General features: G+C 41.1%; 1 protein-coding gene across 11 annotated transcripts in view; it reads left to right on the forward strand.

Annotated features, from left to right (window-relative positions):
• The first annotated feature begins 1,259 nt into the window (after window positions 1-1,259).
• SLIT2 (slit guidance ligand 2) overlaps window positions 1,260-14,387 on the forward strand; it is a 265,788-nt gene continuing 252,660 nt past the window's right edge. For 10 of the 11 annotated variants that reach the window (XM_027642801.1, XM_027642793.1, XM_027642803.1 and 7 more), the window contains exons 1-3: window positions 1,519-1,709; window positions 3,467-3,538; window positions 4,680-4,751. In XM_027642801.1, coding sequence (XP_027498602.1) covers window positions 1,534-1,709; window positions 3,467-3,538; window positions 4,680-4,751 — 320 coding nt within the window. In that variant the 5' untranslated portion in view covers window positions 1,519-1,533. Of the gene's footprint in view, window positions 1,710-3,466; window positions 3,539-4,679; window positions 4,752-14,387 lie in introns of all 11 variants that reach the window. The other variant, XM_027642798.1, reaches the window with a different exon arrangement.

Raw genomic sequence — 14,387 nt, forward strand, 5'->3', positions numbered from 1 at the left:
TATATAGGGCGGCGCGTGGGGCGCTCCCGGCTCCGTGGGAGCGGGGCGAGGGGCGCTGTACCGGGAGAGGCGGGCGGGGGCGCCGTGCGGCCGCGTGGGGAGCGCTCGGCGGCTCGTTCGGCCGGCGGCCGCGCTCGGGGAGCACTTTCGGCGGGCGGCGGCAGGCACCTTGCGGCGGGAAGGAGAGCCGGCCGGCCTGCGAGCGGCGGTGCTATCCCATTGTTCAAGCGGAGAGATTCGGGGTGCGAGGGAGGGAGCCGGCGTGTCGCCTCCGTTCTCCCGCTCCCCGCTGCCCCCCCTCCGCCGCTTCCCTCCGCGTCGGAGAAGCGCCGCCACCGGGGAGCCGACGGTCGGGCCGGGCTGTTCGGCACCGGCACCGACAGCTCAGGTGCACCGGCGGGAGCAGGGGAAGGGGAGCCAACCCTTCCCGAGGCGCTGTAACCTCGGTGGGCTTCGGGAGAGGAGGAAAGTTGCTCCCTTTACTGCAGCAAGCCCAGGAGCTGCTGAACTGGCCTCACGTGGAAGGACTGAGCAGTTCCCACCTTTCCCATCAGGTGCCTTTGCCGCAGCAAAACCACGGTATCCGGGAGACCACGGGGAGCAGAATAACACCCCCTCTCCCCGCCCCTCCCGCTCTCGCTGCACATCGCTTGTTATCTTCTCTGTCTCGCCGTGCTCCCAGGATCACAGGAGGATCTATAACTGTGATCTGTCACCGAGGAGAAGGTCGTGGATGAACTCCCTTCCAGCAGGGCAACGAATCACTTCTCGGCTGCTTATTATTATCGTGTTCTAGGACCAGCCCTTTCCTGCTAAACTTGGCCTGGGAGCGTACAGCAGGAGGGGGCGCGAGGGGTGGAGAGCCAAGCCCAACAGCATCTTGTGTGTTTGACTGATTTTTTTTTTTTCCCCCCCCTTCCCTCCTCCTTCCTTGAGACAGTTTGATGAATGCTTGCGAGAGGGGTATGATTTGCTAAGGCGCCTCTGGCAGGGCGGTGTGTGCGCGGTGTCAGCCCCGCCGCCGCCCCCCGTGGGGCTGTGAGCGGCCCGCGGCGGGGGACGCGCGTGGGAGCGGCTGCAGCGCTGCGCGGGCCGCCGCGCAGGGAGCGCCGCTGGGGCGGACTGAGCTCCGCGGCCTCTCGCTGGGGGCTCAGCGGGGCGTCACGGCTTTGGAAGGGGCGAGGAGGAAGATAAGTAGCTCGCCCAACTCCGCCGCACCCTAAGCCTTGTGGGTTTGCTTCGCCATCGCAGGGAGTGTGTGAAGACGAGACCCCAAGTGCCGCCTCTCCCCACCACCGACGGACTTAGCAAGGGACGGCCCGGGCCCGGCCCCGCGCCCAGCGAAGTTGCATTCAGCCGCGGAGCGGTGCCACCCGCCTCACTTTGTCGGGGTTGTTTTCTTGACTTGGCTTTGGATAGAACGGACTTCGCTGTCTCCGCACCCTGAAAGTTGCCGGAGCGCTCCCCGCGGCGAGGAGGAGGGCGGCGCGCCCCGCGCCTCCCCGGGGCCGAGGCCGGTGGGCCCGGGCGGTGATGATGTGCGGCGGGGGGAAGCTCACCCTGTCCCTGGGGCTACTGCTGGCGATGGCGGGCGCAGTGGCGCCGCAGCCGTGCCCGGCGCAGTGCTCCTGCTCGGGGAGCACCGTGGATTGTCACGGGCTGGCGCTACGCGGCGTCCCGAGGAACATCCCGCGCAACACCGAGAGGCTGTAAGTAACCCGGCCGGGGCGACGGCGACCGCTCCTCAGCCTCTGGCTCCCCTCCGGGCTCCCGCCGGCTGGCCGATGAAGTGGACCCCGGCGCCGGCCGGGTCTGGGGTCCTGACGCCCTTTGGGTGGGGGGTTTCTGTTCCCTACTCCTGCCTCTGGCCGTGCCCGCTTCACGGCGATGCGCGGAGACGCGAGAGAGGTGTGCGCTGCTGCCAGCCGCTGCCTTCCATCCCGGGAAGCCGCCGTGAAGAGCGCGGTTCCCTCCTCCGCGGGGAGCGGGGGCGGCGGGCACCGCCGCGGCCCGGGAGGCGCCCCAAGGCGGTGGTGGAGCGGCCTCTCCCCCCGCCGGCGCCCATTTCCCGGCAAAGTTGGCTGTTACGGCTCGCCTTCCCCGAGGCAGAGCCGGGCCCGGCTCCGTGGGCGCGGGCGGTCAGGCCCCGGGCGCGCAGGGCTCCCTCCCGCACGGAGGGGCGGGCAGGGTCGCGCTGCCGCCGCTGCCCCGGCGTGACGCGGGAGCTCGCGGGGCTCGGTATCTGCCGGCGGGCGAGGGCGCGCCGGGGTGCGGTAGCCGCCTTCGCACTCGCAGGGCACTAAGTCGTGCCACAGCGGTGATCCCTCCCCTCCTGTCGCGCACTCCGCGGCTAGGGGTGTTTTCTACATGTGATCGGTTATTTATTATATCAGGCTGCCCTTCAGAGGTCTTAGGGAGTGGAAGAGGTGAGCGCATTATTTCTTGCTCTCTAATAAGTCATTTAAGTGTTGGCATATGAACGCACGTCTGAAGTGGTGGATTTCACTCAGGAAGAATATCAGGGACACATTTCTCCTGAGACTTGTGTGGTTTCTTTGCAGTGGTGTTTTGGCCACATGTGGTATAAAACACTAAAAAAATACGTTTTTGTTTTCCTGACTACGTTGGGAATGAGCTGTAATTGTTAGAGTAGCTTCCATGTAATACCACTTCCTAATGGCTTACCTCAGGAATTGCCAAGTCTGGTTTTATTTGTAGTGGTTGGAATTGGGAGAATTTTATATCTTGAACCCAAAAGGTTATGAAAAACAGGCATACACTCCAGAGGAAAAAGTAGTTTAGAAGTATGACCAGAAATGCTAGGGCCTAAATGCAGGTTTCCATTGCTTCTAAACATGCTTCTCATTGTGCAGTCAGTATAGCTTCCTGTGCAGCAAGTGAAGAGATAAGTTTTGGTAAAATCATATTTTCTGTCATTTACTCCAACAGTGTTATGCTTCTGTGAAACCTGATGTTTGTTATAGGAAATTAAGCTCTATTCCACATTTGTGGCCATACTAGGAAATCTGAAAGTGGCTCAAAAATTAAAATTGTCTTTGTTTCAGTCACTTAATTTTGTAACAGCCAAATAAATACTGTAGCATATATATATGTAATAGGTTTAGTGGTTTTCTAAATGCAGTTATAACCATGTTCCGAGAGTCTTGACTCTTCTGTTGTTAAAGATTGTTGTTAAAGTTAAATATGAGCTTTATAATTGGAGGCAGAATTGACTTTTTAAGAGTCTCTTGTTACAAAGTTTCAAACTACTGCTTTCAAGATTCAAAACCTTGGTTCAGTTGCTTGGAAATCAGGAACTCACGTGGTGTTAGTTGTAGGAACGGTTTGTTGTGTTCATTTGCGTCTCCTAACTTCTGAAAATGCTGTGCCTGTGAAAACAAACAAAACAATTTAAGAGTAGCTTTTGAATGTTTTAATTTTGCTGCTTATAAATTATTCTTCTTAGGGATCTTAATGGAAATAACATCACAAGAATCACGAAGACCGACTTTGCTGGTCTCAGGCATCTTCGGGTTCTGTAAGTTTTCTCTTTCTATCATTGATATCTTTTAGGACTGATGCTAGAGTTTGTAGTTACTTTTCAGTTCATTAGGTGGATGGGTTATTACTTTTTAACTATTGTGCTACTGCATCTGAACTTAAAACCCCTTTGCCATGTGTTATACACTTATTCATAAGTTAGCAATTGCTTTAAATATAATTTACCTAATTTTTTTAATATCTCTTTGAGGTTATGAGACCTTGAGGATTTAATTTGATGTGTATTACAAGTAAGAGCTGCTAAAAGTGGTTGGAGTTAATTCAGTTCGAGGTTTATGAAATTTACAGTTTACACTGAAAATGGGTGCTCTCAACCTGAACTATAGGGAAATTTATTAAGAAAAAAGTTATTCCTTTACTGAACATAAAGGCAAATCCCAGTCGATGATTGTTGTTTTTCTGCAGTTTCTGGACAAAACCCAAACACTTTAATAGTGAATTTGAGAAAGGAATTATTTGGTTGGTTTGTTTTGGTGGGTTTTTGTTTATTTTAAACAATTTTGTTTCAAGCATTCTGAAGGTTTTAAAATTTTGTAGGCTTTTCTTTTTTTCTGAGGACAAAATCTAGCTACTTATTTGATAAGGCTGGTTTAATTTGAGCAAGCAGTCTTATAAAATCCTTTTCTGTTTCTCTCCGAAATAGAATATAACATTGTAGTAATTTTGAATTTTGTTACGAAACAGAACTACTGTTATGGTTACAGTCTCTGTACAGTCTTTCATTGATGTTTCTCCCAACACCACGATTCAGTATTTTAGTTTTGTTATTCTCATGTGAGACTAATATCCCCTTCATAGTGTTCCACTGGAGTCTTGTAGCTTGCCGAAGAGCAGTGAAGTGTGTGCAAGCATATGTGTAGTTTTTTAACTTGGGACTCTTAAACTAAATGAGTGAATGTCCTATCAATTCCTGTTTCTTTTACCAAAGATTATTTTCCTTCTTTTAGGTATATGAGCCCATGTAAACTGTTGATGACAGGAGTCTGGAAAGTTAAAGTGGATGTTGCTCTAGAGTAGCTGTTTTAATGAATATGTGGTTGCCTATAAATGACCACTGTTAACACAACAACTTATCTCAGAGATATTAAAACTTATATGTAAAAATTTCTGTATTTCAGTCAGCTCATGGAAAACAAGATTAGTACTATTGAGAGAGGAGCATTCCAGGATTTAAAAGAGCTGGAGAGGCTGTAAGTATTTTTCATTCTAAAAGTGTTAACTTTTTTTTTGGTCAAATTAGTTGTGTGTTAAGGTACTCAGGCTTCAGATTTTAAGTTTTTGTTTATAAACTTGGGACTTCTAGCCTTACTGAGACAGAAGAGAAATAAGTTCTCAAGCAGTATGTATGGGACTCGGCTGGGAGGGGAGCATTCATGAACAGTCCAGATTTGAAGTGTAAACTGCAATTGTCCAGTAAGAAATAGTTTGAATACGATCAGATATTGTCACCTGAATCTTGAATGCACAAGGAATTTTTAAAACAGAAATACACCAAAAAAGCCTGTCTGGACATACTGTGTTAGGTGCTAGTCTTGGAGATGTTAGATGTTTCATGAAATGTCTTGTTGGACGTAACTACTGGTTATAAAATGTTGTCTTGTTATGTAGTATGAAAGCAGTAATTGAATTCTACTCCAGTTTTTATATGATTAAAGCTTTTACAAAGGCTTAGAAAAATTTAGCTTTCAAAAATTATTTGAATTTGGATTTAAAAAAAAAAGATTGAGTACTGTGGGGAGAGAAGATGGAGCAGAGATGAGGGGATCTTGTGTGGTGAAGCTGAAGTACAAACACCTGCTTGGTTGCAGTGAGACCTAGAAAATGAGTAGTTCCCAAACTAGCTTAGCTTTTTATAATAGCTGCTTAATTTTCAGTATGTGCCTTTTTATTTTGTTGCACTTCAAATGCAGATGTTTTTTAAAAGGTATTGTACAACTTGGGACACTTGTTAAAGGCAAGATGCTGATTGTTGGACGTAGTTTCAGTCTGGAGTCAGGAAAGTCCAAGAATGTCACTGTATTAATGTATGTTCATGTAGAACTTGAGAGTGGTGCCTTCATTCTTAGGCATCTTAGTTGCTGCATTTTCATTATATCACCTTTTTTTTTAAGAATGCCTCTGAGCTCTTGTTTAGTTTTTCATATGCTGCTGCTTTAACTTCATAAAAGTATTTCTACTTTAATCCATTGAAAAGCAGCACTGGCCTGAACATGGTTTGTCTTATTAAAGTTGCTTTGTATCCACAGCTGCTGTGTGTTTAAAACAAAAACCCCCACAAACCATTATGGTTTGGTTGGTCATTTTGACAAAGTTATTCAAGAGACTTAGTAACCACCAGTGTAATTATGATACTTCTGTAATAGTTGAAATATTATGTATTTGAGATAATTACCTCATTTTTTCAAATAAACCAAAGTAACTTTTTGACCTAAAAATGGAAGTGTTATTATATAGTACAACTTTTTTTTAATAAATTTTAATGAGATTGATTGCTCTTCAAAAAAAACCTGACTATGCATTTCTAAGTCGTATTAAAACACTTAATGCAATGCTTTTTACAATGTGTTTTAAACTTTGTACAAAGCATAGGGATTTAGTACAGCTTCTCATGCTGAGGTATATATTGGAATAATATATACACATACCTAAATTTGGTTTATAAGGTCTAGATAAAAAAATTAAACAACAGTTTAGTTCATATTGCAAAAGTAAGTACATGTACATGAAACATTAATAAACATTAAAAGACTCATACTTTCACTGTGAATCTGGTTTGACACTGAGATACCAAATGCTTGCAAAGTCTTAGAACAGTTTATAGTCAGCCTTATTTCTTGATTATATCGAAGTAAGATCTTGCTATCTGATTTATTAACAAATTTCGAAAAACTTTTAAACTTGTCATAATTTCAAGGCACTTACTGGTAATATTTTTGAAGTATAGAATTGTAATACTAGAGAAAAATGAACTTCAGTGGTAAAACTTATTTGTCTGATGTGCTTGTATTTTGCTGTTACATTTTCTGGTTTTTTTCTTTGGTTTTTCCGTGATAACTGGAGAGCTGTAGATATTTTCCATTTACCTAAGACACTAGTTCTGAAGAGAAATTATGACTACTTTTGTGAGTTATTTTTCTTCACTATTCAGCAGGCAAACTGACATTTAAAAATTTAGTTATTTAGACCTGTGAAGTCAGATTGTGTTTTGTCTTCAGAATTATTTTGTATCTGCTCCAACACTTCTCAGTTTCTTTAATTTGCTGGAATTCAGTCAGTGTTAGGTGTGTGGGTGACTTGTAATTTGAATATATATGCAGGATGTCTTTAAACCGCCCCAGCTGTTGGCTAAGAGCAAATATTTCATATTTGTGAGGAAAAGCTGAGAAAATTCTTCTTGTTTACAACTGCCAAGTCCATCTGATGAAGGCGCATTGTTATCTGACAGCCAATTCATCTCCTTGGGATTCTGAAATCCAAAATGATTTCTCAGGAAACCTGTGAGCACTTCCTTCAAGTATTTTCTTTTATACATTAAATAGCAAGCACTTTAAAGCTTTTTATTTTTTTTTCAATGTGTAAGTGTAGGGTGTCACATTTTCACTCTAAATGTAAAGTACCAAACTGCTCTCAAAGAATACCTGACACAGACTTTTTAGCGTGCCAGTAGAAGGTATAAGAGAAGCTTACTACAATTTAAATGAACTCAGTTTGGTTTATCAGATTGTTTACATTTAATATTTCTTATGTTGAAATATCCTGTGCTAGTGTACAAGCTGAATTTTAAAATATATTTCCCGTACTTCAGTACTTTCTTTAATGTGAAAACAGACTTTCACTGTAGTGGCCCTTTGGGGAAAAAAAATACCCATCTCTCTAACTGAAGTGGTGGGGTTTTTTGGGTTTTTTTGGGTTTTTTTCCCCTTTTAACTGGAATTTCAGTTACAAATTTTTTTTTTAGACCAATTACTCTGATTTCCAGGGAACTGTTTGGCTCGTCAGTGAGTTACTTGTGTATACTCCTTTTTAGAACGTGGAATCCAAAACACTGAATATCCTCAGCTCTCTCTAATGAAAGGGATGACTTGAAGCACTTTGCAAAATTAATCTCAGAGAGAAGAAACTCTCAACCTTCTCTTCAGAAGAGAGGAACTGCTTAGGATATGATTTGATTAAATCTGTATATATACCTCTCTCAGATGGTTTCTCCTGTAGCTTACCAAAACAGTAACAAATCTCTAGTATAAAAGGTAGATGTGGTAGTATGTACACAAAACTATTTAGACTTAATATGCTTCACAATGGGAAATTGTGTCACACCAGAGTAATTGTAGAAGTGCAATGGAACTGAAAGCTACAATAAATACTGCTGTAACAACTGATTCTTACTACAGCAGCCCTGTGTTAAAGTAAAAATGTTCAGTTTGCAATTAATGATTGTACAGGTATGCCTGCTTTGTAAGAACTGGGAGGGAAAATGAGGTGGAAACTAGCAACTTAGTAAGTTATAGGTCTGTGGGAACTTAGTAGCTGGAGAAACCCTGGCTAAGGTGATTTTCTTGTAAGCCTTTTAGTTGGATACTTCTGTGAGAAATCTTCAGTCAAATAAATGGGTATACACTGCACTGTTTACTTAGTCCCAGTCTCCAGCAGTCCTGAAGCGCTTTAAGGGCTGAAATCTTAAGGCTCCAGTCCAAACCAGTTTGGTGCAATACTGCCTGAACCAGTGAGTCTGCCACAAATATGGCTTTGTCATTGCCTGTATCTTGAATGGAAGAATCACGTGGTCTGTTGTGCTGTGTAGATGCTCTGTCTGCTGAAATAACCAACTCTCTTTGATAGAAAAACAGGCTGTAGGTGTTGAAGTTTAGTTGGGACAGCTTATACCTTTGAATACATCCCAAAGCAGTACCAAAAACTCTTAGATTAATTATGATCTTGACTGTCCTGTATTTAACATCTACAGGAGCTTCTATGTTAACTAGTTACTTGTATGGGCCCATGTACCTGAGCAGGGCCTCTAAAGAGCATGTGGATGTTCAGTACATGGCAGTTCTCACAGAGAAGGGATTGGGATATGACCTGTTATGTTGTGTGAGCCTCTGACATAGGCCACAGTGATGTATCAGTGTTGGGTATTTGTAAATATATATATATTAATATTTATATATCTATATTTGCTTCATGGCAGGGAAACAGAAAGGATCTAGGTATGGAGGATTTTGACAACATTTATGGATTTCCAGAGACCACTGCTTATTATGGGGGACAAAATGTTTTGAAACGATTTCTTTATGAGAATGTGGAATTAAACATTTGTTTCTTCTTTCTTCATGAAACTGTCATCTTGGGTGTGATGTTTATAATAGTTTGAAATAGTCTCTTAAGAGAGCAAGATAAACTGTACATCTCCACTTTCTGAAAACTATTAGACACAGCTTTAAAAATTATTTTTAATAAATGTAGGCCGTTTTTATCCCCAAGGCCACCTCCTTCTGTGGTGTTGCCGATACTGCTCAAAATATCCCAGTGTTTTTACAAGTCATTGCCATCTGGAGGGAAGTATAAAACTTGGTTGAAGACAGCTGCTATAGACTGAACCACTTCTATTATAAGCTACTTAAATCTAAAATTTCTGTACAGTTCCTTGTACTCCAGAAATACAGTGTAGTCAGATTTTGAGGGCTGACTATACTCTTATTTAAAAAGAAGAGCAGTTACCTTTTCATTTAGAAAAAAATTTTTTTTGGCTGACAGGAATGTTTTTATGATAATTTTTTCTAATATTTTTTTAGGTCTAGTAGTTGGGATTCCAGCTGTTATCATTCTAAAACTATGCTAAACATGGAAAAAACATGTCAGGATAGGAAGAGTTTACAGTAATTGTTTGAAAACTACCCACATTTTTTTTTCTGTATTTGTGAATAATCCATTGAGGCAGCAGTATGCCCTTAAAATGCTAATTTGGAGTCTGTTTCTGCAGACATTTACCATGTGAATAACTTGGTTTGCATGAGTAGTCCTACTGATTACTCCTGTGGCAAAGGTTGCTTGTGTGTCCTAAAAAGTTTCCAGGCCAAGACCCTACACTTTTGATACTTGACTAATAAAATTTATTTCTAAAATGTCAATTTATGATCTTAAGAGTTCTAAAGTGTTACCTGTGTAGACTTAAAACCAAGCTAAAAAGAAACAAAACCAACCCCCAAACAAAAAAAAAAGGCCACCAACCCCCATGAAATGTATTTCTGCTGTGGTGTGTAGATAAAACGTTACTCTCACAGAAACAACTGCAATCTCTGAGTTAGTATCTAAGCAAAATCTCCTCTCCTGCCCGTACTTCCCCCAAAACCAGCTCCCCTAAGCTGCATGGTGTGAATAAGTTGAAATCAGGAGGTCAAGAAAAGAATGCCGTAAGGTTGAACATCAAGTTGGTACATAAAATAGCTTTTAAATTGAAATTATTGATGTTGTATTTTCATGTTTCTTACAATGCATTACTGAGTGATGTGGCAAGAAATATTACAAGAACTAAATGTTTTGTAACCGTTCATTCTTTTTTCTAAATTTTTACAACACAATTCTAAATTGTCAAACTGAGGAATTGTCTGTACTTGCTATTTATTTGGGCTCCATATCCACAAATACATTCAAACAAGTTAATAAAAGTTAACATGACGGGAGCATTTACTTAGGTGTGTACTTAAGAGTGTTTGAGTAGTACTGAAAGTCACTATGGTTTTGTTCATGCTACATACGAACAATTTGAAATTTACAGATGTGTCACAGCACAGAAAGAAAAGTATATTTCAACTAAACAGTTTCAAGGAAAAGTTCTTTCTAGTTAGAAAACAACTACTTCGATTTCTGGATATAAATTTGTATGTGAAACTGCTGTGCTTGCAGTTTCTGCAGCAAGGGCTTAATTATAACCTCAATAAATAGGAGTTGATCTTGTTAAAAATATTAAATAGGATTCAATAAAATGAAGTGGGGTTTAGCTGTGTTTCACATATTACAGGGTTAGAGTTATCCATTTGAGCTCTAACCTTGTCAGATAAATGTAGTAAACTATTACGCTGAATTAGTAGGTTTTGAAATGGTGAAATCAAAAGTGACTTAGGAGTTACCATGATCTCTGAATGTATGGTGTTTTATGGAGCATCTCATCTTGCAGAGTCATGCATAGCAGGATGGACTAAGAAATAAAACAGTCCATCTGGGATAAAAACAAATACAGTTTATCTTGGGCAATAGTGTCCATCAGACCTGGGCATTTATTGAGGGAATTAACAGCTGCTTCAAAATAGACTATGAACTAGTACTGCTCTTTCTGCCTAGTCTAGAAAAGAGCTGCACTATATTATGTGTATCTTCTTTCTTAGGTTGCAGACTTACTGTATCACTGATGGGATAAAACATACTGTTCAGAGATTAAAATAAACCTATATGCTAACTTTTTATTATGTATTTATATGTGACATGAGACTGCGGTTTTATTCCAATTACTTGACTAGCTCTGTTGACAAAATGTAAATTCCAACTAGGAAAATACTAACTTCTAAAAGAGGAATAGCAGGATTTTCATGATTCTTTAAATGTGAACTGTATCAATAAATTAATCCCAGAATAATTAGTTTTGGCTGAACTTTGTCTTTCTGGGTTTTGAATCTCTGATAATATATAGTCATTTCAGTTACAGAAGAGAAGTGTAAGAAACAGTAGATTTTATTTCTATGAAGCTGTATGATCAAAATTCAGGGGCAGGGACTTCTGGAAAAAATGCCAAATGTCATCTGTTTTTATGGTGCAGTTTTGCAGTTTTAGCTGAAGCAAAATTTGATTTTTTTTTTTTTCTGATTTACAGACACTTAGGTGTGAAGTGTAAAGGCTATTGTGGAATCTTAGGACCCCTGATGAAAAGTGCCATATTAGCAGTGGAGTCACCACTACTATTCCAGGAATAATTTATATCACTATCATAGTTAAAAACACAACCAATAAATGAACAGTATTTCATCTTGTACTTGACCATATATAGTGTCAATGAAATCAGTTTTTTGGTCATAAGATCCTGTGTTATATAGTACAGAAGTTGTACCGAGCTCTTATCTTAGCTCTTTAGCTGGAAATTATTCTCCAGTTTCTTTTCTCACTGAATATTGGTCTTTATTTTGGTGTGGAAGTTCCTTACTGAATCTGAGAACTAATTTTTAAGTTGGGGTACATTCTGAACAGTTTTGACTGCTGCAGACAGGAAAGTGTAATTCAGACTGCCTACAACTCAGGGGGGTTATGCATGTGCTTGTTTTTTAAGACTGCTCGATGTTATGACTTCCTCCCCCCATAGCATTGATACTTAATTATCTGTCTGGCATCAGGCTGAATACATGAGCATTTGAAGAGTTAATGCCTTCACTCTTATGTATGATAGGTAGCAGAAGAATAATGAGTTCAGGTAACGAATACCTGTTTTTGAACAGCCCTGAAGGGGTGAACAGTTATTCCTTGTTAATCATGGGTGTGAAAAATCCTTTTCTTAGCTAATCCTACATAGTTAAGGGCAAAGCATAGCACATTCCTCATCTTGGAACAAGCAGGAGACTGAAGCCTGCAGTGCTAATCACTTACCAAGGGAATGTGGGACTATCTTATGTGAATTGTACTGGGGCACCTGTATTTATAGTTTAAAAAAATAAAAAATACTACAGTAATTATTCTGTATTAGCAGACTTTTGTCAAAGCAGCTTCAAATATCTTCTCTAAAAATGTCTGTTGAATCAGAAATACACAAAGACCGTCTTTGAAGACAGATTTAAAAAGATGCAATATTCTAATGGAACTTAAAAAAAATCAGATGATAGCTACATTTTGATGACAGAATACTACAAAATGTTTGATAAAACTATAAGTCCAAGAGCAATTTTCTTCTAAAAGCCTTTTCAATGCCTGCTATTATTTTTAGTATTTTTTATTCATCTGTCTGTCTTTTCTCATGGGACTCCTTTTATAGGTCTAGAAGTCAAATTGCAGTGAGAAGTCCTGTTTGCTCTTTGCAGACCTTTTTACGAATTCCAGGGCAGGAAGGCTGTTTATTTTTCCCACATCTGTTTTGTGCTCATCCTTTGTGACATTGTTTGCTGGATGCTCTTGTTTCTTGTTTCGTCTGAAATGGGTAATTTGCACTGTTGCAAAATGGTGAAACCAAATCTGAATCTGCAGAACTGTGCCAGTGTTTTTGTTTCAAATGGGGTTTTGTGTTTGGAAGCTATTTTAAATTGATTCTACAGAGCATTGATATTAAACTCAATGCTATATATTTTAGTCTGTAAAAATCATATTTATTTGTTGCAGAGACAGTTCAATTTTTTTAAAACTGATTTAATATTAGATGACCACAGGTGAAAATTGAGTTATCATCATTTTAATATAGAATACGTGAAAGAACACCAAAGATGCTCCTTATTTTAATAGCAGAAACCACACTTCTATCTGGAATTTTACAGTTAAACTCCAAAAATGTATGAGGAATCTGGCTGCAGCTTCAGTGACTCATAGTGTTATATTACCTCATTTACTATGAGGAGTCTGGTTGAAACTTCATCAGAAGAAATGTTTTTATTCTCCTTCATAATATGTAGTGCATTGTGCTGTCTTGTCTTTAATAATAGTCTAGACCGATAATCAAAAACAATGTGGCAAAGTCTCCCTTAATTTTTTTTAAGGAACACCAGCCTTTCTGACTTTGTTTTGGCAGGACGTCTGTACAGGTGCGATAGAAAAATACTTGAGTGAAAACTTACTGCGGTAGCTCAGTGCCAGAAAGACAGTTACAAGCCTATCAGGACTATCCCCAGGCCTTTCTCGTGTTTCTAAAGAATCTGTTCAAACTCTAGTTAAATTCCATATAATAGAGTGGCTTCCCCTTCCCTCTTTCTTTGCCTTTTTTTTTTTCCTGTTTTTTTTTTTTTGGCTTGGAAGTGATCCCAGGTGTTGTCAAAGATCATCTTTGTTTCATCTGATACTTGAACCTATATTACTCCATGGAGGTTTTATAACTTCTGTTTCCTTATTTGTGGTATACTTTATAGAATAAAATCCAATAAATTAGCCTCATGAGATTGTGGAGGTTTGAAGAAGTCTCTGAAGATTGTCCAGTCCCACGCCACAGATTAATACAAGGTCAATCAGAGCAGGTGGCTGAGGGCTGTTTTCAGTTGAATTTTGAATGTCTCCCAATGACGGATAATCTACAGCCTTTCTGGGCAACCTAATCCAGTGTTTGACTACCCTTGCAGTCAAACAATTTCTTAGGTCTAAGTGCAATTTTCCTGTACTTTGATTTGTGCCCATTGCCTCTTGTTCTTTCCCCGTGCACCTCTGAGAAGAGTCTGGCTCAGTCTTCCTTGGTTAGGAAGGAAGTGCATCACTTATTTATACACATAAAGTATTTATACACATTGAGATATCTCTGAGCCTTCTCCTCCTCAGGCTAAAGAGTCCCAACTCTCTCAACTTCTCCCAGTGTGCTTCAGTCTGCCTACTTACTAATCTTAGTGGTCCTTCCCTGGGCTTGCTCCAGTACGTCCATGTCTCTCTTGTAGTGGGGAGGCCAGCACTGGGCAGATCTCTCCAGGTGCCTCCCTAGTGCTGATTGTAGGGAAAGACTACCTGCCTTGACCTGCTGGCAACACTTACTATTACAGCCCAGGATGCTGTTGGCCTTTGGTGTGTGGGCACGTTGCTGACTCCAGTTCAATATCTTATTCACCTGGGCCTCAGGTCTTTCTCTATAAAGCTGATTTCCAACTGGTGGTTCTCCAGTGTGT

This window comes from Corapipo altera, unplaced genomic scaffold (genome assembly GCF_003945725.1).
Source record: "Corapipo altera isolate COAL_440 unplaced genomic scaffold, ASM394572v1 22, whole genome shotgun sequence".
NCBI lineage: Eukaryota > Metazoa > Chordata > Aves > Passeriformes > Pipridae > Corapipo > Corapipo altera.